The following is a 27,423-nucleotide window of genomic DNA, read 5'->3' as shown; positions in this document are numbered from 1 at the left end:
TGGTTTATATACACAATGGAATACTACGTGGCAATGAGAAAAAATGAAATATGGCCTTTTGTAGCAACATGGATGGAACTGGAGAGTGTGATGCTAAGTGAAATAAGCCATACAGAGAAAGACAGATACCATATGGTTTCACTCTTATGTGGATCCTGAGAAACATAACAGAAACCCATGGGGGAGGGGAAGGAAAAAAAAAAAAAAAAAAAAAAAGAAGTTAGAGTGGGAGAGAGCCAAAGCATAAGAGACTGTTAAAAACTGAGAACAAACTGAGGGTTGATGGGGGGTGGGAGGGAGGGCAGGGTGGGTGATGGGTATTGAGGAGGGCACCTTTTGGGATGAGCACTGGGTGTTGTATGGAAACCAATTTGACAGTAAATTTCATATATTAAAAAATAAAATAAAATAATAAAAAAAAAAATAAATTAAAAAAAATAAATAAATAAATAAAGAAAATGAAAATACTAACTAGAAAAGATATATGCACCTCGATGTTCACTGTAGTATTACTTACACTAGCCAAGATATAGAAACAACCTAAGTGTCTGCTTATAGATGAATGGAAAAAGAAAATGAGGTTAATACACATATACACATATATGTATCTATATATGTATAGGCATGTGTGTATATATAATATATGGAAACATACAATGAAATATTATTCAGTCACAAAAAAATGAAAATCTTGCCATTTGTAATAACAGAGATGGGTTGCAAGGACAGTGAAATAAGTCAGACAAAGAAAGACAAATACCATATGATCTCATTTCTATGTGGAACTTAAAAACAAAACAAAACAAAAACCAAACTCATAGATACAAAGATCAGGCTGGTGGTTTCCAGAGAAAAGGGGTGGACGAAATGGGTGAAGGGTGTGTCTGAAATGGGTTAAGGGGGTGAAAAGGTACATACTTCCAGCATAAAAGAAACAAGTCATGGGGATGTAATGTACAGCATGGTGACTATAGTCAATAACACTGTATTGCATATTTGATGGTCTCTCAGAGAGTAAATATTAAAAAATTTTTCATCACAAGAAAAAATATTTTCGGTAACTATGTATAGGGATGGATATTAACTAGCCCAATTGTGACCATTTCACAGTGTACATGTGTATCGTATCACTATGCTGTAAACCTGAGATAAATGTAACATATGTCAATTATACCTCAACTTTTAAAAAGTGAACAAGTCAGATATGGTTCTTGATACACATATTCTAGACTAAGAGAAAGAAAACAAAGAATGAAAAACTCTGGTAGGTGTTACAAGGGCAGAAAAAAGGTGCTAAGGTAGGGAATCCTGGCAGAGTGGCACAGACCTACTTGAGAAAGACTGAATAGAGGTTTCTTTACTGAAAGCATAACATTTAAACTAAGACTAGGAGTATGAAGAGTACATAGCTACAAAAAGAGCAATGAACTTTTGCCTTGTTCCATCTGAGAGAGCAAGATGGGTCACCAGGAGCTCTACTGTGGCCATCCAAGGAAATTTGGCCTGGGTTGTCATTCCTGTCCCATCTGCACAAACCGGCAAAGTCTGATGTGGAAATACTGCGTCACTATGTGCCTCCAGGGTCTCCTTCAGTATGGGAAGAATATGGGCTTCATTAAATTGGATTATGTGAGCCACCTTGAATGGGTCCTCCAAGATACCTACTGTAATGCCTATTCATTGTACATAAAATAAAAATACTTCCATTTTGAGTGTTTTAGTGTGTATGTGGGGGGTGCAGGAGCAATGAGAACAGTGGAAACAGCACATGCAAAAGATCCCAGGCAAGAAAAAGCATGGAGTGTTTGAAGAAAGAGGATCACTGTAAGAAAAAAAAAATGACAAATGATGAATGGAAGAACAGGACAGAGGCTAAATCAGGTCAAACTTTGTAGGCCATGGTAAGGAGTTTGGATTTTATCTCAAATGCAATAAGAAGTTACTGAAGTGTTTTAAGCAGGGAATAAAATCATCCAATTTAGATTTGTAATAGGATGATTCTTGCTGTCATCTGGACAATGGATTAGGGTAACTGAGAACAGATGATGAGATAATTTGGAAATGACACAAGTGAAACTATTTAGGACATCCTTACATTATTCTGTACAAGAAATTATGTGGCTCTGATTTGGGATGCAGCATATGAACAGAATGGACAGGGGAAAAAAGCCACTGAATTCAAAGTTTCATCCTTGAATAACATGGTCAATGGTGGTGGTGGGGGTGGGGTACATAGTTGTACAGATCTGACACATTAGGCTTGAGTGGTTGAGTGGCCTGTAAGATACCTAAACAGAAATGTAGACAACTGGATGTGAGACAGGAAGGAAGGGAGGAAGGAAGGCAAGGAGGGAGGGAGGGAGGAAGGGGAGACTGGTATAACAAAGCAACTCAGTCAAGACAATTGTAGCATAGATCATCAGTGTGAAAGAAATGTTATTATGTAAACATGAATGGAAATACTGGCCTTTAAGGCAACTTTAAGATGATTAATATCAAACAGAGAAAAGTAAATATAAAATTATCCTGGAAGGAACTAGATAAAACAATAAGCTTCACTTTGCTTAGAGTTTATACCTTTCCTTTTAAAATGTAAACATAAAAAAATGTGAAATTTACTTTCTATCTGAATGTGTTTTTATCATTTTCTAGAACTTCCACATACCTTCCTTTTAAAAAAAAATTTTCATTTTTAAAATTTTTAAAAATGTTTTATTATCTATTTTTGAGAAAAGAGAGAGACAGAGCGTGAGTGGGGGAGGGGCAGAGACAGAGGGAGACAGAATCTGAAGCAGGCTCCAGGCTCTGAGCTGTCAGCACAGAGCCCGATGCAGGGCTTGAACCCATGGACCGCGAGATCATGACCTGAGCTAAAGTCAAACACTTGACCAACTGAGCCACCCAGGTTCCTCTAAAATGTTTATTTTTTAAATTTATTTTTGAAGAGAGAAGAAGAAAAAGAACACAGGCAGGGGAAGGACAGGGAAAGGGAGACTGAGAATCCCAAGCAGGCTCCGTGCTGTCAGGGCAGAGCCTGATGCGGGGCTTAAACTCACAAACCATGAGATCATGACCTGAGCTGAAATCTAGAGTCCGACACTTAACCAACTGAGCACCCAGGTGCCACTTTATTTAAGTCTTATAATAATACTTAAATCTGTGAGCTTTTGTTTGTATACTTATTACCATATTCTAAATGAAGAAAATCCAGGTGTATGAGGTTAGCTTGACATGGGAGTAGGAATAGGATCAAAAGCTAGATTTTTTTGGTCTCTAATCTACTGGTTTTTCCACCATACCTTCTTAACTTGATCCGTATCTTACACTGATCATTATTTTTGGCAACTTAATTTGGCAACATAAATTTAAATAACTTGAAGAAAAAGTGATTTTTACATAGTAAGACTATTTTTAAATTTCTAGAGTTTAGAGAGTATATAAAGCTTTAAGCAACTTGCCATAGAAACTGCAATAATGCCTGAGACTTTTCATCAAAATACAAACTACATTCGATACTATCACTCTTGAAAGCCCCTTGGGAAATAATGGCTTTTGGATTCTGCAAGTCAGCGTGACATGGCATGCAAAATTGCATCTCATGCTGAGCCAACCAGGAAAATATATGTCATCACCATGTGACATTCAGAATTTCATCTGGAAACTATAATCTTGTTCTGACTGCTAAAAAAGGGGGGGGGGGGGAGGAAGACTGCATACAAAACAATTTGGTTGAATTTTAGCTGAATTCTTGCCAGTTCATGTAAAAACTAAAATAACTTATTTCCAAAGAACTCTGTATTCAAAAACCTTTCAATGTACTTATTAACATCACAACGTTTTCTCAAAGAACTTCAAAATTAACTGACATACTTTTGAAATCTTATGATAGTCCAAATTAATGAATCACTAGAAAAAGTTCTTTATAATGAAACAAAGTTGTAAAATTAATAAACTGTCTGAAGTAGAACATCAAAAACACTTCCTAAATCCTTTACCCCAAATGAATAAACTCTAGATAAAGAAACATGAAACCTGCTGTAGGCAGCCATCTGTCTTATGCATCCTGTAGCTTTCAAGTTTAGATTTTCTCCTGGGCTCCTAATTCATATGTGCAATACCTTCATAAACCATTTACCTCATCCTATCAAAACACAAATCTGTGAATGTGATTTAGTCTAAGTGTTATATAATCAACATTTTGTCTTTTAAACCTGTTGTGACTAATTGGAAAATGAAAAATTAGTGGACATAAACTAGAATGCCTGCCTGCCTCACAAATTATTCCCAGGAGCCATGTTTCTGCTACTCTTCCATCTTCTGGTGTAACATCTCATGCTCCTAAACACAGAAGAGGATATATGACCTAACTTGGGCTGCAACTGGGCCAATCATAGTACCTAACCTCCCGGGCCACAGTGATTAAGATGTATGCATATGATCTAAGAGAGGCCAAACAAAATCCTCCTCAGGTAGGCTTTCAACAGATACTAGACCAGATCTTTCCCTTTGATCACAGAGAATTAAGTATGTGAGTCCACAGGAACCACAGCCACGTACACTGCTAAGCCAAGAAACCTATGTTCAGTAAAAAAAAAAAAAAAAAAAAGTTAAACCAACAAAAAAGGCAGAATCCCGATGGTATGGAGTCTCTGTTTTGAAGTCACTCCAAAGGAAAGATCTTTGCTTTTCTTACCATTTTGGTTATGCGAATCAACAAAATACTCCTGCTTTTTAAAATTTAAAATAAATTTTAAAAGTTTCAGTCTCTTGCAACCAGAATCCTAATTTAAAAATGTGTTCTTCCCTATTAAAAGAGTCACCTATCTATTCAGAGGAAAACCAGTCAATTCTTAATAGGTGTACCTGCCCAGCCCTCACAATATCATTACACAGCCTACATCCAAAATGCCCAAGCATATCATGGAGCTTACCTCCCCATTTCACAACCTTACTTCTTCAAGAACTATCCAACCTTACTGCCTGCCTTCCTTAATTGGCTCTCACTCCTTCCATTATCACATCCACTGGTCACTGTCTCTATGACACTACCTGAACTTGCATATTTGGAGATGCTATTGATTTTATCTCCATATCCAGAAGATTTCTTCAACTATGTTAGTCAATACTTTTCCCAGTTTAACTAGGCTCCTTGGCACTCTCCCACCTGAGCCTTATAAGGAACTTCCTTCAGATAACCCTAAACTTACATGTAACAACAACCTAATATAGCAGTGAGCTCCAATAATGTAGTGTGAAAAACTGTAAGACCATCCATTGAGCTCTGGGGAAAAATATGAGAATGTCTGTTCATATTTATTTTTTTGTTGTTTTTTTTTTTTTTTTTTTTTTTTTGAGACAGGGAGAGACAGAGCATGAACAGGGGAGGGTCAGAGAGAGGGAGACACAGAATCTGAAACAGGCTCCAGGCTCTGAGCTGTCAGCACAGGGCCCGACGCGGGGCTCGAACTCACGGAGCGCGAGATCATGACCTGAGCCGAAGTCGGCCACTTAACCGACTGAGCCACCCAGGCGCCCATATTTATTTTTATCTAAAAATGAGAAAGACACATAGTTTGTTAATATTTAGTAAATTAGGATTACATTGAGGTCCATCCCTATGTCAGAAGGCTACAGATAACACAATGCTAAATATACTGGAGGAAAATTAGACATTCAATAACAAGAAGAAATTGGCACGGGCCCTTCAATCTTTCATTGACTTTAAATTAATTGTGGCATATTACCTACATACACAAAGTTCATCAGATTTCTAAATTTTGTTCTCTACCTTTAACTAATCCTCATAATTTGTATATACATTTTCAAAAGATTCCTATATAACAGACATATCTAAACCTATGGATTAAAGATATCACTAATTTATTTTAAAAAAAAAGGCAACACTTTCCCATTAAGTTGGAAGACTATCTTATTGATAAAAGGAAGATGGAAATCTACCACCCTTATTTCAACAAAGGCCTTTGACAAAATGGGTAGGACTGAAAAAATAAGTGTCCTCAGTGCACTAATGATGGTCTTTTCCCTCTAGGATATAATGTATCTCAGTGAGGTGGCTTTTCAATGATGTCAGCCACTAAAATCAACTATTAAAACAAGCTGAATTAAGAACTAAACCTTAAGTTTTTACAACACAGTATTAAATTTTATTTTAAGAAGTGAAGCACAATATTAGTCTCACTGGAATATTACTGATATATTGATATATTATTGATATATTAAAACTATCAGAATAAAAACATTTAAATGTTAATGAAATTATCTTTCGTGTTTTATAGTATACTAGTATAGTGATACACATATTAAAGTATATATCAATAAATGGTACACTCCAGATGCTTGCCCAAAGATTCTTGCCAAATAGGAATGCACTAAGAAAAAAAGGTGAAGGCTAGTAAAGATGAACTATTTGCAACCAGGCTGTGTTCTCTGTACTTGTTTTAATTTAATCACTTACTGTTTAGTAATGCTTTTAACAAAATATGAGCCTGCTTCAGATGTGTTCATGGAAACCAAAAACAGTGCTTTTCTGGGGTTTTTTCTCCTTTGTAGTCTAAATAAAATAATTCCAATAGAATGTAGAAATTAAAAATAATTTCTCAGCATTAAAATACTTTACCTTCTAAAGTCATCTCCATTGAGAAAATTTAGTACAGTTTATATTCTACTTTCAAAGTAAAAAATGAGAGTAAAATTGGACATATTAAAAGAAATCATACCTAAATAAGTCGTCTGCTATACAAGACCTAGAGAAATTAAAAATAAGCCAAGAAGGTACAAATATGAATAATAATTACATATACTTTTCAAGAATCAAAGTTCCAAGAGGGAAAGAATTATGTGCATGCTACATAAATTGTAATATATTTTTTTAAAAAATCAATAAACCTAGTATGCTTAAAAAACTCAACACGTTTTTGGAATTAATGAACAAACACTAACTATAAAACATTCTGCCACACACACCAAGAGACACACTGAAAAAGTATAAATCACATTTTTTTATGAACTGATGATTTACTTGAGGAGTCCTCATATCAAAACTAGCAATGCAAGAAATTCAGGTATGTTGTAGTACCAAGTGAGTAGTGTAATTACCAGATATGTCTATAAAAGAATATCATCAAATGATGCATAGATATGTTATGAAACATTAAAAAAACAAAATGTTAAAAATACTCCATAGCTACAACCATCTAGACTATTATGGCTGATATAACATTATAATATGGCATCTGTTGAAATTCTTTAGGAAGATAAGCTTAGAAATAAACATATAATTCAAATACTCAATTTTATGTCAAGTTCTACAGACTGTTAATGTTTTACCTCATAAATTCTAGATTTAGAAATAAAAAATAATGGTTCTTAAAAATACAAATGGAAAAACGCAATTTAGTAAATGTATATTTTCCTTAAGTTCTCTGATTACTTTCTGGATGGTTTTTCCATTTTTTTTTTTTTTTTATGTACTTCATTAGATATACTTCATTTTATTCTAAACCCTACTCTATTCCAAAAGGGGAAAATATACTTTAAACCACATTTTATCCCTGAGAGAATAAAATCAATTGTATATTATGCAATGTTTTCCAATGCTTTAATATTTTCCAATGAAATTAAATACCTAATTAATCACAAAGGAATGGAATTTTATGCTAAACTACATGATTAAAGTGAGCAACTTCTAATATACATAAGTCCACAAAAAATTTATTTTGCATACATTAATACTAACTTCACCCTATAACTAGGAACATACCTACTGAACATTCAAGTTTAATCAAATTAAGGATGACTTAAACACTTTTAGATGAATAACTATATTGTATTTATTTACAACACACAATTCTTAAAATTAGAATCCAAAATGCATCAGTGCCTTCAGGAGCAATTCTTACTAGCAAAACTTGGAAATCTCACCACTTAAAGCCATCCTACAAGTTACATTGCCTGTGGACAAAATGATTTAAAAAAATTTTTTTTAACTCTTTTTTTAAAAATGTTTTAAAAAAATTTTATATATTTTTTGAGAGACCGAGAAAGAGTAAGCACAAGCAGGGGAGGGGCAGAGAGAGGGGGGATCAAGGATGCAAAGGTGACTTTGCTGACAGCTATGAGCTGGATGTGGGGCCCAAACCCACGAACCAGGAGACCACAACCCAAGACATAACCAGTGTCTGTATACTCAAATTTCTTGACAGAGTGGGGTACACTGTGGCTGTTTCAAATCCCATTCATTTCCAAATAAGTGAAGCTCCTCAGGCCAAGTGAAATTTTTCTGCCTCTTTGTTCTTGACGAGTCTACTGTGTACCAGGCAGTTACCCACCCTCATCTTGAAATGCTGTTCAGTTATGTCATATATATGTCATATGTACACAGGTATACATGCATATGCATACACCTTTACTGCCTACTTCTCAGAATAATGCTTCTCAATCTCTCCATTGGCTCATTCTCCTTAATCTTTAAATAAATAGTTGCTCAGAATTTAATTTGGGGCTTTTTTTCTCATTTTTCTGTGTATGCTTTCCCCGGGAGATGATACACTCTGTGGTTTTGATTGTGTATGATCCATATGTCAATGACTCATAAGCCTCTATAACTCACTGTGAAAAATCTAAGCAACATCTCAGACATGACAACACTTTCACTGACACTGTCTTCTGATAGTCTCATTTAAAGGAAAATATTTTCTACTTTCTCCCAAAGCTCCAGCTTATGGTATTCCATTTTAAGTTCTGTGGCAGAGGCTGCTAAATAACCTGCAGTATCTATTCTCTTTTTTTCTCAGCTAGAGCCCAGTGTTTCGGTCATGCATGTGGGCCTTTAAAAGTACAGACTACACTCCTGAGACCCTATACAGTTCTAGATATGATCACACGAGTAGTTTCTGGCCAAGAGTATAGTAGCAAAATTGAAGTGTAGAACATCTGTATACTTTTCAAAGAGGTAAGGCAACTTATTGTTTCTCATTTCTGCTCACTAAAATGCAGATACGATATACTGTTGAAGCATCCATTGTGGACAGTTAGTCAAGTCTGGTAACAAAGGCCACCCGTAACAGAATAAAAAAGTACCTGACCCTGGAGAGCCTTAACACCTTGCGGTGTCTACCGTTAAGCTTTCACATGACAGACAAAACTCAATCTTGTTTAAACTACTGTTACTGAGAGTTTTCTGATATTTTCAGCCAAAATTAACTCAACCTTAATTATTATAACTACACTGTTTAACTCTTGCTTAGTTTAAAAATACTATATTTTCAGGGGCACCTGGGTGGTTCAGTCAGTTAAGCATCCAGCTCTTGGTTTCAGCTCAGGTCATGATCTCATAGTTCGTGGGTTCGAGCCCTGTGTCAGGCTCTGTGCCGACACCGTGGAGCCTGCTTAGGATTCTCTCTCTCCCTCTCTCTCTCTCTGCCCCTCCCCTGTTCTCTCTCTCTCAGAATAAATAAACTTAAAAAAGCAATTAAATAAACATACTGTATTTTAAAATGAGGTCAGAAAAAAATGTAATTAGGGATATTTTACCTGATAACCTAAGTTCCTTGTCAAACATTCTTTAAAAAATTCTGCAGTTTTTCTCGATTTGTAATATACACAAAGTGTTTTTAAAATTTCACGATTTTCATATTTAATTCTCTTTGAGAACTAAATAAGATTAAATTTCCATATTTCTGACAAAAAATGTAAACATCTGAAACAGCATAAATTTTTTATTTTTGAAACACATCAATGGTTGTGAGATATACTTAAAAATATGTATTAAGAAAGAAAAAATATGTCAGCAGTAGCACTTCACTTCTGAGTGTCATCCAGGAACTTAACACTGAATTAACACCCAATTAAAGAGTGGCAGAATCTTCCATGCTCATCACAGAGGTATAGGTGTTTCCCATCATATCCTTATTGGTAGCTCTGATGTAAAATTCTTCACTATTTTCATCCTATGGGACTGGGCTGAAAATTTAGAGTAATCTCTTGACAAAAAGAATACCCTGAAGTTAGCCAGTTACATATTGCGTATTAGAGGTAAAATAGTAGATGACTAAATTTGCACAGACCTGATTTTTAGGGCTTCTTTTGCCTCTAAGAAATGAAAGGCAACTAATATTCACAGAATGACTACGATAATCTGGAACTGTGTGTGTGTGTGTGTGTGTGTGTGTGTGTGTGTGTGTGTGTGAGAGAGAGAGAGAGAGAGAGAGAGAGAGACAGAGAGAGAGAGAGACAGAGAGAGAGAGAGACAGAGAGAGTGTGTGTGAATTTCCTACAGGTTCATTAATACACTGAAAAAATATGCTAGCTACTGAAAGTCACCAGGGTGCTACATACTTTTCAAGTGTTATTTTCCATAATCTGCTAAATAGCTTCATCAAAGCACCTCACACAGCACTGGAAAAAAATTTCCCAACTGGAATGTGAAGCACAGAGTAAAACAGTGATCAAACTGAGAAAGAGTTTTCAAAAAGGATTAAATAGTTTAACCTATTATTCTTCCTTTATAAATCAAGAAGCAATATAAATATTCATATTGAGAGATTTATTTTTTTAAGGTTTTATTTAAATTCCAGTTAACATAGAGTGTAATATTTGTTTCAGATGACAATATAGTGATTCAGTACTTCCATGAAACACCAGGTGCTCATCACAGCAAGTCCTCTCCTTAATCCCCATCACCTATTCCATCCACTGATGAATAAAGATGAGGTATGTGTATATATGTGTATACACACACACACACACACACACACAGAGAGGAATATTACTCAGCCATCAACAAGAATGAAATCTTGCCATTTGCAATGACATGGATGGAGGTATAGAGTGTAATGCTAGGCAAAATAAATCAGTCAGAGAAAGACATATACCATATGATTTCACTCCTATGTGAAATCTAGAAAACAAAATAAATGACCAAACCCCCCCCCCCCCCCGCCCAAGAAATAGACTCTTAACTATAGAAAACTGACAGTTATCAGAGGAGAGGTGGGGGGGGGGGTGGGAATTAAATACATAATCTGGAAAAAATCTCACTAAACCATTTTTAACCTTGGATAAGTTGCCTGACCTCTTTATTAATCAATCTCCATAATTATAAAGTGAAGGGGTTAGATTGGATAATTTATTCCAAGATACATATACAATCCTGTATGATTTTTTCTAAAGATACATGCATGGCTCCCTCCTTTACCTTTACCTGCTTCAAGTATGTGGTCAAACTTTCAGTGAGACCTACTCTATCCAAATTATCATCCCCCATCAACTAAAGTTCTGAACACTTTTTTTTTTCCATTTATGCTCTTCATTTGGCTTCATTTTGGCAAGTTTCTATTGCTATGTCTTCAAGGTTGATTTCTTTTTCAGTAATGTATACTCTATTGCTAATTCTACCCAGTTTCTCCATTCACATATATTTTTCAACTCTAGAGCTGGTCTTGATTCTTTATTATATCTTCCATTTCCCTACAAAATGTACTCATCTCTCCTTAAATACTTTAACTTAGTTACAATACCTGTTTGAATGTACAAGTATTTAATATACCTACTAATTCTATCATCTATGCCATCTCTTTATTTATACTGGCTTCTTTTTCTGGTCAAAGTTTCCTACTTCTTTGCATCTCCTTTGGCTTTTGATTGAATATGTTACACTGTGATTTTAACTTGTTACATGTCTGGATCTTCTTATATTCCTCATAATAGTGTTGGGCTTCATTTTGCCAGCACTTATTCACTGTTTTTGTTGCTTCAGAGCCTTTTTTAAACTGTTTAAAGTGAGTCGAGGGTAGCCTTTACATTTTTGATACTTTATGTCCACTATGAACACTATGGAGGCATGGCTTTTCTGGAATCCCTATTGAATGTCCTGAATAATCAGTGGGATTGCATTTTATGGACAGTAGGACCTGAATGCCTTCTAGCCCTGTGTGAGCTCTGGGAATCATTCAGACCACAGTTCCTTGGTCATCTTTCACCCAACTGTGTAGAGTCTCATCCCATGCATGCATGTCTTACTATTTATTTAGCAAATATTCAATGAGAACACTACTTTCTCTCTCTCTAGAATTGTATTCCATGATTTGCAGTCATCTCCACCTCCTAATGCTTCAGTCACTCTACCTCCCTAAACTTCAATTCAGCAAGACAGCTGAGCTCAGCTTAATATATTGCACCCTGCTCTATGGTCTGGAGCATGCCGTTAGCAAGAAAGCCAGGGCAATTCTAGGGCTTGACTGTTTTGTTTCTCTTTTACAATGAATCACAGTCCTGTACTGCATATTCTCTAATGTCTAGAAACCTTTTTTTTTCTCCCACGTATTTAGAAAAGTTTCTTATTTATAGCAGAAATATAAATCTAGTCCCTGTTATACCATCATGGTCAGAAGCTAAAGGTCCATACTTATAAATTGTGGCATGATCTACTAAAATTTACATCATTAATTAACAGATGTCTTAATGTATTATTATCTTGGTGGTATTTAAGAAGTCAAATTAAAAGACCTTCTATTATTTTAACAGTGCACTTATAGTACTTTGAACTAGAGAAGTAATATATAAACATGTAAGATAAAAATAGCTAGTATTTTTTAAAAAGCTATCACTTATGGAGCATTCTGCTTTTTCAATTTTTCGTTTCCCTTACAGACATTGTCATCAACAGTTCCAAATTAATTTTCATAACATTTCCAAAACATAGGATAAACACATGTCATACCTTTTAGGGGGTTCCTAGTTTTCAAAATAGATTCTCTAGAATATTATTTAGATTTTTGTGATAATATATTGTCTTCATGTGAGACATACTTTTATCCTGGCTTGGTCTGCCCTATGTGCCTATAGCACTGAAATAGTATTGTTCTGCTGTCAACACATTTCCAACCATCAAACATATGTTCTCCCTGTAGCCAACTATTTAATACTGGTTAATTGAGACTGGAGGGGGAAGATGTCTGCTTCCTGTTGAATAATCACAACGTGAAATCAAGCCCAGTGCAGGATCACCGAGCTTTGTTGGCCTTCATGTGCCAAAAATACTATATAAGCGTTGGGAATGAACTTAAGACCAAGACTAACTTAGGCTGAAACTACAAAAATAAAAACTCATTTTAACAAGAATTCAGGCATAATAAGTTAACTCTCACATTTCTCCACTGTAAAATCCAATTGAAAAATTAAAATGTACATTTCATAATGATGTGAATATACTTAACACTAACTGAACTATACAATTTAAAGGTTAAGATAGTAAGAGTAAAAAGAAGATGTGTAAAAGGCTATGAATTCATTTACCAAATTCATTACAGTTTATGATGCAATATAAATAATGAGTGAAACAGTGGTAACTTCATTTAGAAGTGGATACAAAGGATTATAGAACTTTTTTCAAGAGAGCACAGACGCACAAGTGGAAGACGGGCAGAGAGAGAGAGGGAAAGAAAGAATCCCATAGGCTCCATGCTACCATCAAAGAGCCAAACACAGGGCTCAATCTCACAAATCATGAGATCATGATCTCAGCTGAAATCAAAAATAATCAACTGAGCCACCCAGGGACCCCTCATAAAACATTTTTTAAATTAAAACTCAAACAGGAACAGTGTACTCTAATTAAAAATAGAACAGAAACTTTTGAAACTTAATTCTATGCAAAGAAAATGGTTACCACACAGCATTCTCAAGACAGCACCAAGGTTTCCAGAGAAGCAAAAATGGTGGGCATTCAAGAAGGAAGATACATAAACAATCTATGATCATAGTTCATATATAGTCTATGTCATGTAATTTAAATTATAAATGCAATGATAAAGTGTTTTGTTACACAAATGGAAATTTACAATTGTCTTATGGAAGAATATTTATGTTCTGTATTTGCATAGATCATCTAGCTGAGAAAATGAGAGAAGGGAGAGGTAGAAAATTGAGATATATTGTGTTTTGCAAGAATTCACCTTAAGAAAGAACATACTATCAGGAGACAATTCTCTATTGGTCTCTAGTGTTTTTGAATGTCTTGAAAGTGGAAGCAGTGAGTGCCTTTGTTCCCAATTGTCCTTTCAAGGATATTTGCATAGCATTCAGCCTCAAAAGGCAGAGATACTGTCCTTTTGAGCAAAGGGCAAGTTTGCTTACACCCTTGCAAGATACAAATAGTGTCTCCCTCTAGAGAAAATGGCAGACATGCTTTCTACCCATTAGAAAAGATGCAGGTTCCCTAAATTGAGGGTTCCTCTTCTGTAACATAATCCATTGACTATAGGTATCATCTGAACTTCTTGGTGCCACCCTGTGGCAATTAGGATTAGGACAGTGACACAAGAAAAAGGTAATACTCTAGTTACTGCTAATACTGTAAGATAATAGTCTTTTGTCTCCATTCTAGGAGTCTCATGTCCAGAATTCATGAAATTGTGGCCCAGATAACTTGGTATCTTATTAGCTCAGAGATAGGGTAAAATCACAGACCTTTTAGAATTTGTGACACATACCTGTTATTGTTTTTGTTTTTATAGGGCTGCTGGCATATTCAGAGGCCTGATATGACTGTTGCCTTGCCAGGGGTGCACTTCCAACTGACACCTCATCCTCTTTCCTTCTGCTAATTGGCACAACAAGAGGAACAGCTACCACAGGCTGCTGGAGAGAGGCAAAAAAACACACTGAAATTATTTACTATTTCTGAAGCAGTGAAGGTTAAACATGGTAACACTGAGGAAAGTCCTTCATAAATGGTGTTGAAGCTTTGCTATTTTAAATTAATCAATGTGTCCCTCCCTCAGTTCCTCCCTCTCTCTTCATATCTGTCTCTCTTATACACACAAAATAACACAGAGACACTTCACAATTTCAATGTAAAATTACAATTCTATGTGAAAAAATAAGATAGCTTGGAAATAAATGGAAGTTAAAATAAATTTTGGTAAAAAGCATAAAGATAATATGTCAAAGGCAAATCAAAACTATAACTTTGAGAATTATAATTAGTAGGGGAAAAAAGTTACCCTCGACAAATATTTTTAGGTATATCTATAAAGTGATTAATTATATGTTACAGTTCAACTTAAAAAAGAATTGCTGAAAATTTCTACGTTTTATCTGTCAAAGTGATACCCACAGCATATTTAGAAAACACAGAAAAGTATCTGTAGCTAGAGAAAGCTGGAAAACATTATGATCCTATATTGAATGCATGAGTGCTGAATTGGACAATAAAGCAGCTGTTTCATCTTTATTCAGTGAAATAAAGTCTGATGTTACTGCTGATGACGCCCAATACAATCTTGTCAGATTTTTGGCAAAAAAGAAAAAAAAGGTATTTTTTAAGTTTGCTGCAGGATCAAAGATCAATGTTGAACTGGGTGGAAAACAATCATCCAATGTTGGGTTTTAGCCACAAATTGAGAAGGAAATTGCAGCTTGGGAAACAACAGATGATAACTGTAATACAGCTGCATCAGACGGTAAATCTGGAGGGGCTGGTCAGGCTGCAGTGCAGTCTAGTGTTACTCTCAACAGCACAACAATCATACTTTTAAAAGATCCAACTTTATGTCCCACCCAACCTATATTACTTATTTAATATTACTTTTAATGTGAGTAAATATTCCAATCAGAACACAAGTACATTATCTATATATTACAATCAATCAAGTTATGAAATATAGGGAAAAGGCAAATTATTTTAAAAGTTGCTACTTAAGCTAAGTAAAAGGACAAGAAAGGTGAAAATGAGAAAATGGAAAGATAAATATATTGTGGGAAACATTACAATGTACAGTAGCTGCTTTCATATTATTTAGTAAAACTGATAATATTTGTACAAACCTAATTAGGAAATAGTATCTTAAGACCAAGATGAGAAAAGTTCAACATACCCTTAAGTTTTAATGCATTTAAAATTACTCAACTATAAAATATGGGAGTTCCTTTTAGGTGGTAGTATTTACTGATTCCATAATCCCTTGAATATCTTGGCCATCATTTATAAACCTGGAATATGACTAAGTATTCCAAAAGATTACACCCATGTTCAGATTCAAATTAATATATTAGAGAAAAATTATGTTAAGCATAGGGTGATATTTAATTCAAGCTAAAATAGCTGAAAGATGAGATTCATGAAAGCCATAATATTGGTAATATCCAACAACAAACAAAAAAATCATTCTTTTGGGTGACTCAAACTGGGTCATTTTCACATAGGCAAAGAGACATTAAAAGCCCTAAGAAAAACCCTTCCTAACAAGACAGCAAGACTCTGATATGTCCTCTATGCAACTGTATTCCAAATATCTACAATGATATCCAAAAGACCCTCCATAAATATTTCCTGAATGATTGCTAATGTACACACTATATGTCAGGCAATACTGACTGACAGAGTATCCAGTATTTTAGTATTTCAAAATATCAAAATAAACTATTTTTAGCAAACTCCGATTGTTCTACTAATATTCTTCTACCTTTTGGTACTGGATATTTCCTCAAATATTAGTTGTATCCCAGCCCCAGATTTATCCTACCCTTGCAGCAACAATATTCCATGATCCGAAAATAACCTAAAATCTTCTGTTGTTTTTCCTGTAAAATTCCATTAATTTAATAAATGTAAAAAAAAACACCCAGGAAATTATTAAGAATAAAATAACATACACATTCCATTATATCCAATAATTACTGTCTGTTAAAATTTTTATCATATTTCCTTGTTTTTTAGAGACGAGCAAAATACTGCAGGTAAAGCTAAAATACCCTCCAATTGTGAACCAACTACCCATTCCTCCCAGAATCAACCACTATTATGATCCTCATATAAACCTTGAAATGTTTTACACCTATCCCTATTCACACACACTCATATGTATACACCATTTACTTACTTATTTACTTATTTATTTATTTATTTATTTGGGTAGTTTTGGAGAAATATACATTAATGCTTTCATATTGCATATTTCCTTTGAAATTTGGTTTTTGCATTAAATACAATTTTGAGACATCCATATTAAGACCTATTGTATAATTTCTACTAATAAATTATCATATTGTGTGAATATGTTGTGTTTTATTTATCCACTTCCTTAGAGACGGTCATTCAGGTTGTCTCCAGTCTTGTACTACTGCAATGAATACTGCAAGAAAGGCTTATACACAACTCTTCAGGGTCCTTAGGATCTTTTGTTAAGACCACAGTTTTATCCAAAAGTGCAATTTGGGGGTTACAGGCTATGCTTATTTTCAATTTACTAGATACTGCCAATTCATCAATTTTCACTCATAACATTACTATGTGAGTTTATCCATTTTCTCTATTTTTCTCACTACTAAATATTGGCATTTTTTCACCCAACAGAGTTTTAAAAGTGAAGATGAGTAGCCATGAGTTGGTAATTATTAAACCTAGCTGATAAGGTCATAGGGATCAATTACACTATTCTTTCAATTTCCTATGTTAAAAAAAATGTAAGACTAAAATAGTAGCTAAGAATATGATGAATTGTAGTAAAGTATTAATACTATGAAGTACTAGCGAAAATGTAAACTGTAATTCTGGAAGCTATGTGGCAATATAACAAAGGTTTCAAAATATGCTGATATACATGGCTTTAAACACTAATTACTTCCCCAAAATATATTCTAAGTGAATACTTAAAGAAAAACATAAAGATTTAGCTATGAACGTATTTATACCAGTATTCTTCATAACTCTGAATGAATAGGATTATGGGTATTTATTAGTTTTTCTTTTAAATAAAACTATTGTTTTTGAACTTTCAAAAACATGTTTTTAAATATATATTTACATTTAATTTCAAACTGTTATGAAACAGTATAATCAAAATAAAATTATATGAAAATCTTAAGGTGCTTGGTATCTGGAGTGCCTGGGTGGCTCAGTCAGTTTAGCATCCGACTTCAGTTCTGGTCACGATCTCACAGTTTGTGAGTTGGAGCCCTGCATCAGGCTCTGTGCTGACAGCTCTGGAGCCTAGAGCCTACTTCATATTCTATGTCTCCATCTAGCTCTGCCCCTTCCCCGCTCATGCTCTGTCTGTCTGTCTCTCTCTCTCTCTCTCTCTCAAAAATAAACATTAAAAAAAATTAAAAATAAATAAAGGTGCTTGGTATCAATCAAATGAATTTTTAATTTACCTCAGTTGCTAGAACATTATCTGACCTTCAGGTATAGCTCTAGTGAACTGGACCTAATTACCATCACTTATAAAGTAACCAACGAAGAATTTATAATGGGATGTTATTCAGTCATAAAAAAGAAGGACGTCTTGTCATTTGTGACAACATGGATGGACCTAATAAGGCAATTAGGCTAAGTGAAATAATTAAGAGAAAGAAAAATACCATATGATTTCACTTATATTATGTGGTATCTAAAACAAACAAACAACAACAACAAAAAACTCATGGGGGCAGTGGGGATGAATGAGTGACAGGGATCAAAAGGTACAAACTTCCACTTATGAAAGAAATAGGTCATGAGATGTAATGTACAACAATGTGACTATAGTTAATAGTACCATATTGTGTATTTAAAAGTTGCTAAAAGAGTAATCTTGAAAGTTCTCATAACAAGGAAAAAAATATGCAACTGTGTGTTGTGATGGATGTCAGCCAAACTTATGGTGAAAATTTCACAGCATATACAAATATCAAATCATTACCAGTAACTATCATCAACAATCATCACCTGAAAACTAATATGTCAACTGTATCGCAAAAATAATTTACAATTAAAATATTTCTCACATTTTCCCTGACATTAGTTTCATTGACTATTGAGGTGAATTTCTATGCAATTGCTGGTTAAAGCAGATACATTAGAGGCTAGCTTAGATAGTTCTATTTTACTTGCCTATTTTCCCTCATAGTGCCTAGATGTTTGTTCTGAGTGTCTAATACTAAGAATTGCGTAGTAATTTTTATTACCTCTGTATTTCTTCTTTAATTTAATTCAACATTCTGTTAGAGTAAACTTTCTAAAATTCAAAACTCTTTTTTTCTAATGTTTCTTTATTTTTCAGAGAGAGAAAGGCAGAGAGAGAATGAGCTGGGGAGGGGCAGAGAGCGGGGGAGAGAGAATCCCAAGCAGGCTCCGTGTTGTCAGAACAGAGCTCGATGTGGAGTTCAATTTCATGAACTGTGATGTCATGACCTAAGATGAAATCAAGAGTCAGACGCTTAACTGACTGAGCCACCCAGATGCTTCTCAAATTTCTTTATATCAGTTTCCTATAGTTTCTCTTTACCCTTCAGGATAAAGTCTCAAACACTTCGAATTACAAAAAAAAAACAAATCTTTTATGAACTGGGTGCCAATTCTTAACAGTCTCTTATACTTGGCTCTATGATAAAACCACTAAAGGTCACTTTTTTATCAAGTTAATCGCCCCCCACCCAACCTCTGGTTACTCTCACAGCTCGTGGATTTGATCCCCACATCCGGCTCTGTGCTGACAGCACAGACCCTGCTTGGGATTCTCTCTCTTTTCCCCTCTCTCTCTGCCCCTCTCCTGCACTCTCTCTCTCAAAAATAAATAAACATTAAAAAAAAAAAAAAAAAAAAAAAAGATGCTCCTTGAGCCATGGATTGTACTATTCAGGTAATTTTTTTTTGTTGTATTGTGTAATTATAAAATTGTGTATTTTTCTATCAACTGGTTTTTAAGTTTGGAAAAAAGGTACAGTGCTCACTTTGGCAGCACATATACTAAAACTGGAATAATACAGAGAGTAGAATGGCCCTTGCACAAGGGTAACAGGCAAATTCATGAAGTGTTCCATATTTTAAAAAAAAAGATGCAAAGCTATTCCAATTAGAATATTACAAAATTACAATTAAGTCTAATGGGAAAATGCAATATAGCATAAATTTGGCCTGAAAAAATATTTAGTTCTGCCATTTACTACGTGTGACAATAGGGAAATAAATCTCAATTAGCATCAATTTCTTCATCTTTAAAATGGGAATAAACTCTGTCAGAATTACATTTAAGAATCATGACACAGAGAATATATTTAAGCATTTCAGAAAATATAATTAGCTGTTTTATACTTTGTAATTTATACTCTTTTAAATAAGTGCATATCCCAACTCTTTTGCACCAACCATCCCAATCCAAGGGTTGGGCACCCAATGAATGCTTGTTGAATAAACCTAAAGATGTAGAAGAAATACAGTGATAATGAAAATTAAAGCTATTAGTATGCAATTCTTATGTATCAGACACTCAGAACAAACATCTAGGCACTATGAGAGAAAATAGGCCACTAAAGCAGGACTACCTGAACTATTGTCTAACGTATCTGCTTTATAAGCAATTGCATAGAAATCCACCTCAGTAATCAATGAAACTCCACTTTGAGCTGGAGTTTCCAGTCTAGAAGTGAAGGAGTAAAACTGCTTGAAAGGGGAAGAGTGGAAGACAGAGGAATTTAAAAAAATCAACACAGACAATATAGACCTTTAACAAATGACTGAGAAAACAGAAAACGTTATTCATTAAGAGAATAAATTATAAAAATTTCTCACCTGCTGCATATGTCTACTGGTTCGTTTCTGAGGCTGATAAATGAGCCAGGTATATAAGACTGGGTCAATATTAACTGCTAGTCCTTGTACACTACAAAGGAGTACGGCACCTAAAAATCAAGATTTTAAAATTATTTTAATTCCTCATAAAAATAATAAGCTTTATATCACTTCACACCAAGTAGGATAGCTAACAAAATTAACAGGTGCATACAAAGATGTGGAGGATTCAAGACGTCATATACCGCTGGTTGGAACATAAAATGGTGCAAATACATTCAAAAACACTTTGGCATTTCCTCAGGAAGCAAATATACCGTCACAATATGACCTAACAATTTTATTCCTGCGTATGTACAAAGAGAACTAAAATCATATGTTCACTCAAAAATTTGTAGCTAAATTTCCAAAACAGTAATCATAACAGCCAGAAAGTGGGAATGACACAAATGTCCATGAATTGCTAAATGGATATACAAAATGTCGTATAGCCATATAATGGAAAATTATTTTTGCACAACAAGGAATAAAGTACTGATTCATGCTACACTACCTTGAAAACGTGCTAAGAAGTCAGTCACAGAAAACCACATACTGTAGGATTCTACTTACATGAAATGGCTAAAACAGGCAAAACCATAGAGAAAAAAGGTAATTTGTGTATGCCAGTGCCTGGGAGGAGGAAAGAATGGAAAAGAACTGCTAATAGATATGTGCTTCTTTGGGGAGTGATGAAAATGTTCCAGAATTAGAAAATGGTGATTGTTGCACAACTTTGCAAATATACTAAAAACCATTAAATTATGTACTTTAACATAGTGATTTTTATAGAATATGAATTGTACCTCATTAAAAGTGAATCTGTCTTTAATAAGAAGAAGCTTTATTTATTAGCAAAGAGCAATTTCTATATTGGTCATGAGAACAGAATATTATCTCCCTTTTTGTTTATATCACAAATTTAATTCATGATGTTAAAGGAAGGATTATTATAACCACTCAATAAATCACTGCAAATTACAAAGTTAAACGTTCAGAAGCAAGAGAGAGATCTGCCTAGATGAATCACAGGCTAACATTCTGACATAAAACACAAAGCTGAAGTGTAACAAGTTGCAATTCCATCCTAGTCAAGTATTTTACTAAAATACTCAAGTATTTTAGTCTCTCTGATAAAAAGAAACACAAGGATTTAACTAAAGTATAACATCCCATTCTTATCTGCAGATTATGTGCATCCATAAATACATTTTTGTATTTGCAAATGCATTTTTTGGTAAAATATTATTAGCTCCACTGAAATATATGGAATGTCAAGTAAGGAGTATTTGTCACTTTTGCTCTCAACTACACTCCAGTATCTAGAAAAGTAATTGCCACATGGTAGGGGTAAAGAGTCATAGTACATGATACATGAGTTCTCAACTTAGGTTGTTCTATATTGTTCTATATTCAACTATGAATATTCAACTTTATTCTATATTTCTATATTCTATATATTCTATATAAGTTCTACATTCAACTATATGTTCTATGTTCAACTTGTTCTATAATTTTGCAGGTTATCTAAACCACACAGTAACTATTATTACCAAGGTCTATGAAAAGTGAGCCACACAGACACAGAGATAGAATGATGGAGGAGAGCACACAAGAGAAATATCCTTCCTTTTTAAACATTTACACAGGGGCGTCTGAGTGCCTCAGTCAATTGAGCATCCGACTTCGGCTCATGTCATGTCATCACAGTTTGTGGGTTTGAGCCCCATGTCGGGCTCCAGCTCAGAGCCTGGAGTTGCTTCAGATTCTGTGCCTCCCTCTCCTCTGCCCCACCCCCCCACTCACGCTCGCTCTCTCTCTCTTTCTCTCTCTCTCAAAAATAAATAAATGTTAAAAAAAAAAAAAAAAAGCAAATGTTTTTAAAAATTTTTTTTAAAATAAAACTTTTACACAGAATTTTCAAACAAGCAAAAATTGCCAGGTGTTCTCCCAGGGACCCAGAATCAGTGTAGATTCCAAAGCAGCATTCTGAGACCACAGCAATTCCATCCACTTCCATGTACGAATGCATGTGCTGCTGAGCAATAATTTGCTTAAATACACATCAGGAAGGAATGATGATGTGAAACTAAATACAAAATGATTGCAAAAGGGAAGTCATAAATGAAGTCAAATAGAAAATATAATTTAATATATGTATTTTTCCTGTAACACAATGCATAAAAATTGTTTATTAAAACCTTTTCAAGAAATTAACTGTATACATTTCAATAGAGTTTTAAATTTTTAATTCAATAATTCAAGAATATTTAAATTCAAAAATATATCATTCAATCTTAAAAGTTAAAAGACGTTTCTAAATTCCAAATAAAGAAATGAAATTAGTTAGATTTGAATTATATGGACTATTTCCTATCACATAAGCCCACTGTAATTTGTTTTATAATTAAAATCATATAAATATTAAAGACACCACAAATAATATATGCTTAACAATAAAGAAATGTGTTCCACACACAGACACACAGCACTTGCAACAATAAAGAAAAATATGGGATCCAGGAGACAAAAGGATCCAACGCAGGAGAAAAGTGACAGGAATCCCCAAAATGACAACAGTGAAGTAGTAACAGGTACATGGAAAATGTAGTAACAATAAAACACAGTATTAAATACAGGGAAAACAAATGTTATAAAGGAAATGATAACTAGTCAGTATACAATAAAGTGTACCACGAATTATATTTATAGACAGAAGCATGTAAATTCTAAAAAAACCCAGATGCATTAATTAATCAAACTTGATATAACAATATTGAGAGTATGATAGGAGGAGAGAGTGAAAGTTGGCCAAATATAATTTTCAACTGTAAGGCATTAATAAATTATACTCTTAAGTAAACAATCAAGAAAGAGCAAGAAAAGTTATGTTATTTAAAAAATATGGATGGCTCAGTCAGTTGGGCGTCTGACTTCGGCTCAGGTCATGATCTCACGGTTTGTGAGTTCAAGCCCCGCGTCGGGCTCTGTGCTGACAGCTCAGAGCCTGGAGCCTGCTTCGGATTCTATGTCTCTATGTCTCTATGTCTGTCTCTGTCTCTCTCTGTCTCTCTCTCTCTCTCTCTCTCTCTGCCCCTCCCCTGCTTGTGCTCTCTGTCTCTCAAAAATGAATAAATGTAAAATAAACAAAAATAAAATAAACAAAATAAAATAAAACTAAAATATATGGGAACACCAAAACAATTATTGAAAAGATCTGAGATGTGTTACCTCTTGAAAAGGGAACATTAAAAAAAAAAAAAAAAGCAGTTGCCATGAGGGAGGATATAAATGGGATTCTCAAACTGGGGTCAAGAGAAAAGAGAGGTAGATGATGAGCCTTATATTTTCTTGCTGAAAAATGTCCCTCTAGCCATTAATTAGCCATTAACAGAATCAAGTATTCTGTCTGAAAAGTCTCCAATTCACTGTCATATAACTGCCACAAATTATGATCTGGGAATGGTTTTATTAACAAAAAATCACAACTGACTCTGTGAGACAGAGTCAGAAAAATCAACAAACAACTGATTTAGACTTTCAAGCACTGGAGATATTAGAATATAGAAAAAAAAGCACCTATGTATAAAATGTTTAAAATGCAAAAGTATGGTATCATACAGAGTATCAGGAAAGAACATATTTAAAGAAAAAAATGGAAACTATGAAAGTGACATATTTAATTGTTGATGTAAAAAACTCATTAGGCAGGTTCAACAGCCGATTAGATATAGTTGAAGAGAAAAACAGTGAAGTGGAAGAAGTACCTGAAATCATTAGAATGCATCTGAAAGACCAAAATGAAAGAAGATTATTAAAATGAGGTGACGAGATATGAGGACTTAAGAAGACCAAATATATGTCTAATCAGATTCCATGTGGAGATACTAAAAAGTGGGGAAGAGGCAATATTGTTAAAAAGATGGTGCCTGAGAATTTTACAGAATTGATGAAAGATAGTTAAGCCTAAAACCCAAGAAGAAGCCCAAGAAAACCAAAATGTATAATTAAAACAAAATGTAATTTAAGACTACAATCAGATATCACCTCACGCTTGTCAGAATGACTATAATTAACAACACAAGAAATAACAGGTGTTGGCAAGGATGTGGAGAAAGAGGAATCCTCTTGCACTACTGGTGGAAATGTAAACTGGTGCAGGCACTCTGGAAAACAGTATGGAAGTTCCTCAAAAAGTTAAAAATAGAAGTACCAGGCAACAGGGTGCCTGAGTGGCTCAGTCAGTTAAGAGTCTGACTTCAGCTCAAGTCATTATCTTGCAGTCGGTGAGATGCAGCCCCACATCAGGCTCTGTGCTGACAGCTTGGAGCCTGGAGCCTATTCAGATTCTGCATCTTCTCTCTCTCTGCCCCTCTTCTGCTCACTCTTTCTCTCTCTCTCAAAATTAAATAAACATTAAAAAAATTTTTTTGAATAGAAGTACCCTACAATCCAGCAATTACACTAGGTATTTACCCTAAGAATACAAAAAAACTAATTCGAAGGGATATATGCACCCTGATGCTATCTACAATAGCCAAATTACGGACACAACCCAAGTGTCCATGGACTGATAAATGGATATAGAAGATGTGGTATATACATATATAATGCAATATTACTCAGTCATAAAAGGAATGAAATCTTACCATTTGCAATGACACAGGTGCAGCTAGAGAGCATTATGCTAAGGGAAACACATCAGAGAAAGACAAATACCATATGATTTCACTCACATAAGAAATTTAAGAAGCAAAACAAACAAGCATAGGAAAAAGAGAGAGAGAGAGAGAGAGAGAGAGACAAACCAAGAAATAGACTCTTAACTATACAGAACAAACTGATGGCCACCAGAGGTGGGTGGGGGATGGGTGATATAGGTGATCAGGAATAAGGAGTGTACTTGTCATGAGCACCAGGTGTTGTATGGAAGTGTTGAAACACTAAAGTGTACACCTGAAACCAATATTACACTGTATGTTAGCTGGAAATTAAATAAAAACTTAAACAAATGAAAATAAACACATTTAATTAAGCAGATTGGAAAGAAGGTGCCAACACTGAAGGGAAAAGAAGATTAAAAATATTCCAAACAACAAGAATGATCACCTGGGGAATAAAAACACAAACAAATTGGTGCCCCTAGGAGGCTCAGACAGTTAAGTATCTGATTTTGGCTCAGGTCATGATCTCACGGTTAGTGAGTTCGAACCCCATGTGGGGCTCTGTGCTGACAGCTAAGAGCCTGGAGCCTGCTTCAGATTTGTCTCCCTCTCTTTGCCCCTCCCCAGCTAACTCGTGCTTGCTCGCTCTCTCTCTCTCTTTCCTTCAAAAATACATAGACATTTAAAAAAGTTTTTTTAAACACAAATAAATTGACAACTTCTTAGCAAAAAAATCTATAGTATTCATTATATGATTTTACCTCAAATTTATATATACATAACATGTATTCTTTTCTAGGTAGAAAGTGTTATAAGAATATAAAGGAAGAAAATTTAAAATTACATGTATTTTTTTAAAAAGAATGTATCATGGGGCGCCTGGGTGGCTCAGTCAGTTAAGCATCCGACTACAGCTCAGGTCATGATCTCACAGCTTGTGAGTTCGAGCCCCACATCGGGCTCTGTGCCAACAGCTCGGAGCCTGGAGCTAGCTTTGGATTCTGTGTCTCCCTCTCTCTCTGCTCCTCCTCTGCTCATGCTCTGTCTCTCTCTCCTTCTAAAATAAATAAACATTAAAAAAAGAAGAAGAAGAAGAAGAAGAAGAAGAAGAAGAAAAAGAAAATTTAAAAAAATAAATAAATAAATAAAAAGAATGTATCAGGATAATTTTTCTCTCCCTAATATTATGCATCTGAAGTACAAGGCACAAACTTTTTTTTTTTAATTATGAAAAGTATACCCCAACGCCCTATATAAAGCGGTTTATAAATTTAATACTACGCCAACTACAAAAGGTAAAAGTAAATTTAAAAACTGCAGACATTCTCCATATTGGGCAAGTTATTTAAAAATCTTTTCCTATGTATTGAAAAGTAAATGTGTTAAGTAAATTTTTTTAAAACTTTCTCAGTAAGTTAGAATTCCTTTTTAATCAAGATTTTAGAGAGAGGAGGAGGAAAACCAATGCAATAAATATTTTCATGTGAAAAATCTTGAAAGTTTTATTTTATTATAATGAAGAAGTTAAAAACTATTTCACCAACTAATGTTCATAAAGGTCATGTGATTACATTAAATCAGAGATAACTAAATGACACACAGGCTGGAACTATGGGAATGTTAAATGGATGATAAAAGAGAATAATCTATCAATTTAGTTGAAATTATAGAGATAATGTTCTTTTAAATTTAAAAGGATATTTTCATATTAAACTCAATTTACAAGACAGAGCCTTTAAAAATAACACACAAGTTCTGACATGTAAGTGTGTAGACAACTAGTCTGATATTGAATTTACTTAGAACAGATCCCCCATAAATCATTAAATTTGGCAATATACTACTCTGTTTAATTTTAGCCTGGAAAACAACTAATGAGAAAAGTGTGCTTTATTTCTCTGCTCGTTGCCAAAATGGCTCATTTATCCACATTCCACTCCGGCTTCACAAATTAGTTAAACCAAGCCACCACCATCATTTTCAGTTACATCCTAAGCTGTAGAATGAGAATGAAATAAGAGTGAGAAACCAAAGGTGCACAGCATTTAAATATATATGCTTCTTATCACCTATAGAAACTATGTCAACTAATGAGATGACCCTGCAAAATATCAAGTTCTAAAAGGTAACAAGTACCCTGCATTTTATCTT

General features: G+C 34.4%; 1 protein-coding gene, 1 non-coding gene and 1 pseudogene across 15 annotated transcripts in view; 2 read left to right on the top strand and 1 right to left on the bottom strand.

The window, feature by feature from the left end:
• The window catches only part of VPS13B (vacuolar protein sorting 13 homolog B), an 803,192-nt gene that overhangs the window by 448,453 nt on the left and 327,316 nt on the right, over nt 1-27,423 (bottom strand). For 12 of the 14 annotated variants that reach the window (XR_013553513.2, XR_013553515.2, XR_013553514.2 and 9 more), the window contains 2 exons: nt 20,570-20,679; nt 14,511-14,658 (listed from right to left, as the gene is read on the bottom strand). Coding sequence is in view for 11 of the 14 variants with exons in the window: in XM_078441712.2 (XP_078297838.2) it covers nt 14,511-14,658; nt 20,570-20,679 (258 nt within the window). In the remaining 3 variants the exon portion in view is untranslated. Of the gene's footprint in view, nt 1-14,510; nt 14,659-20,569; nt 20,680-24,369; nt 24,396-27,423 lie in introns of those variants that run through there. The other 2 variants (XM_078441709.2, XM_078441722.2) reach the window with 2 other exon arrangements.
• LOC132664864 (small ribosomal subunit protein uS14 pseudogene) lies at nt 1,459-1,908 on the top strand (annotated as a pseudogene).
• On the top strand, nt 19,724-19,827 carry LOC144615152 (U6 spliceosomal RNA). The gene has a single exon (XR_013553637.2). It is a non-coding gene; the product is annotated as a U6 spliceosomal RNA (small nuclear RNA).

The sequence above is a fragment of the Panthera onca genome, chromosome F2 (genome assembly GCF_046562875.1).
Source record: "Panthera onca isolate mPanOnc1 chromosome F2, mPanOnc1 haplotype 2, whole genome shotgun sequence".
Classification (NCBI taxonomy): domain Eukaryota; kingdom Metazoa; phylum Chordata; class Mammalia; order Carnivora; family Felidae; genus Panthera; species Panthera onca.
The sequence above is the reverse complement of the archived record's forward strand: the minus strand, read 5'-3'. Positions and strand labels throughout refer to the sequence as shown.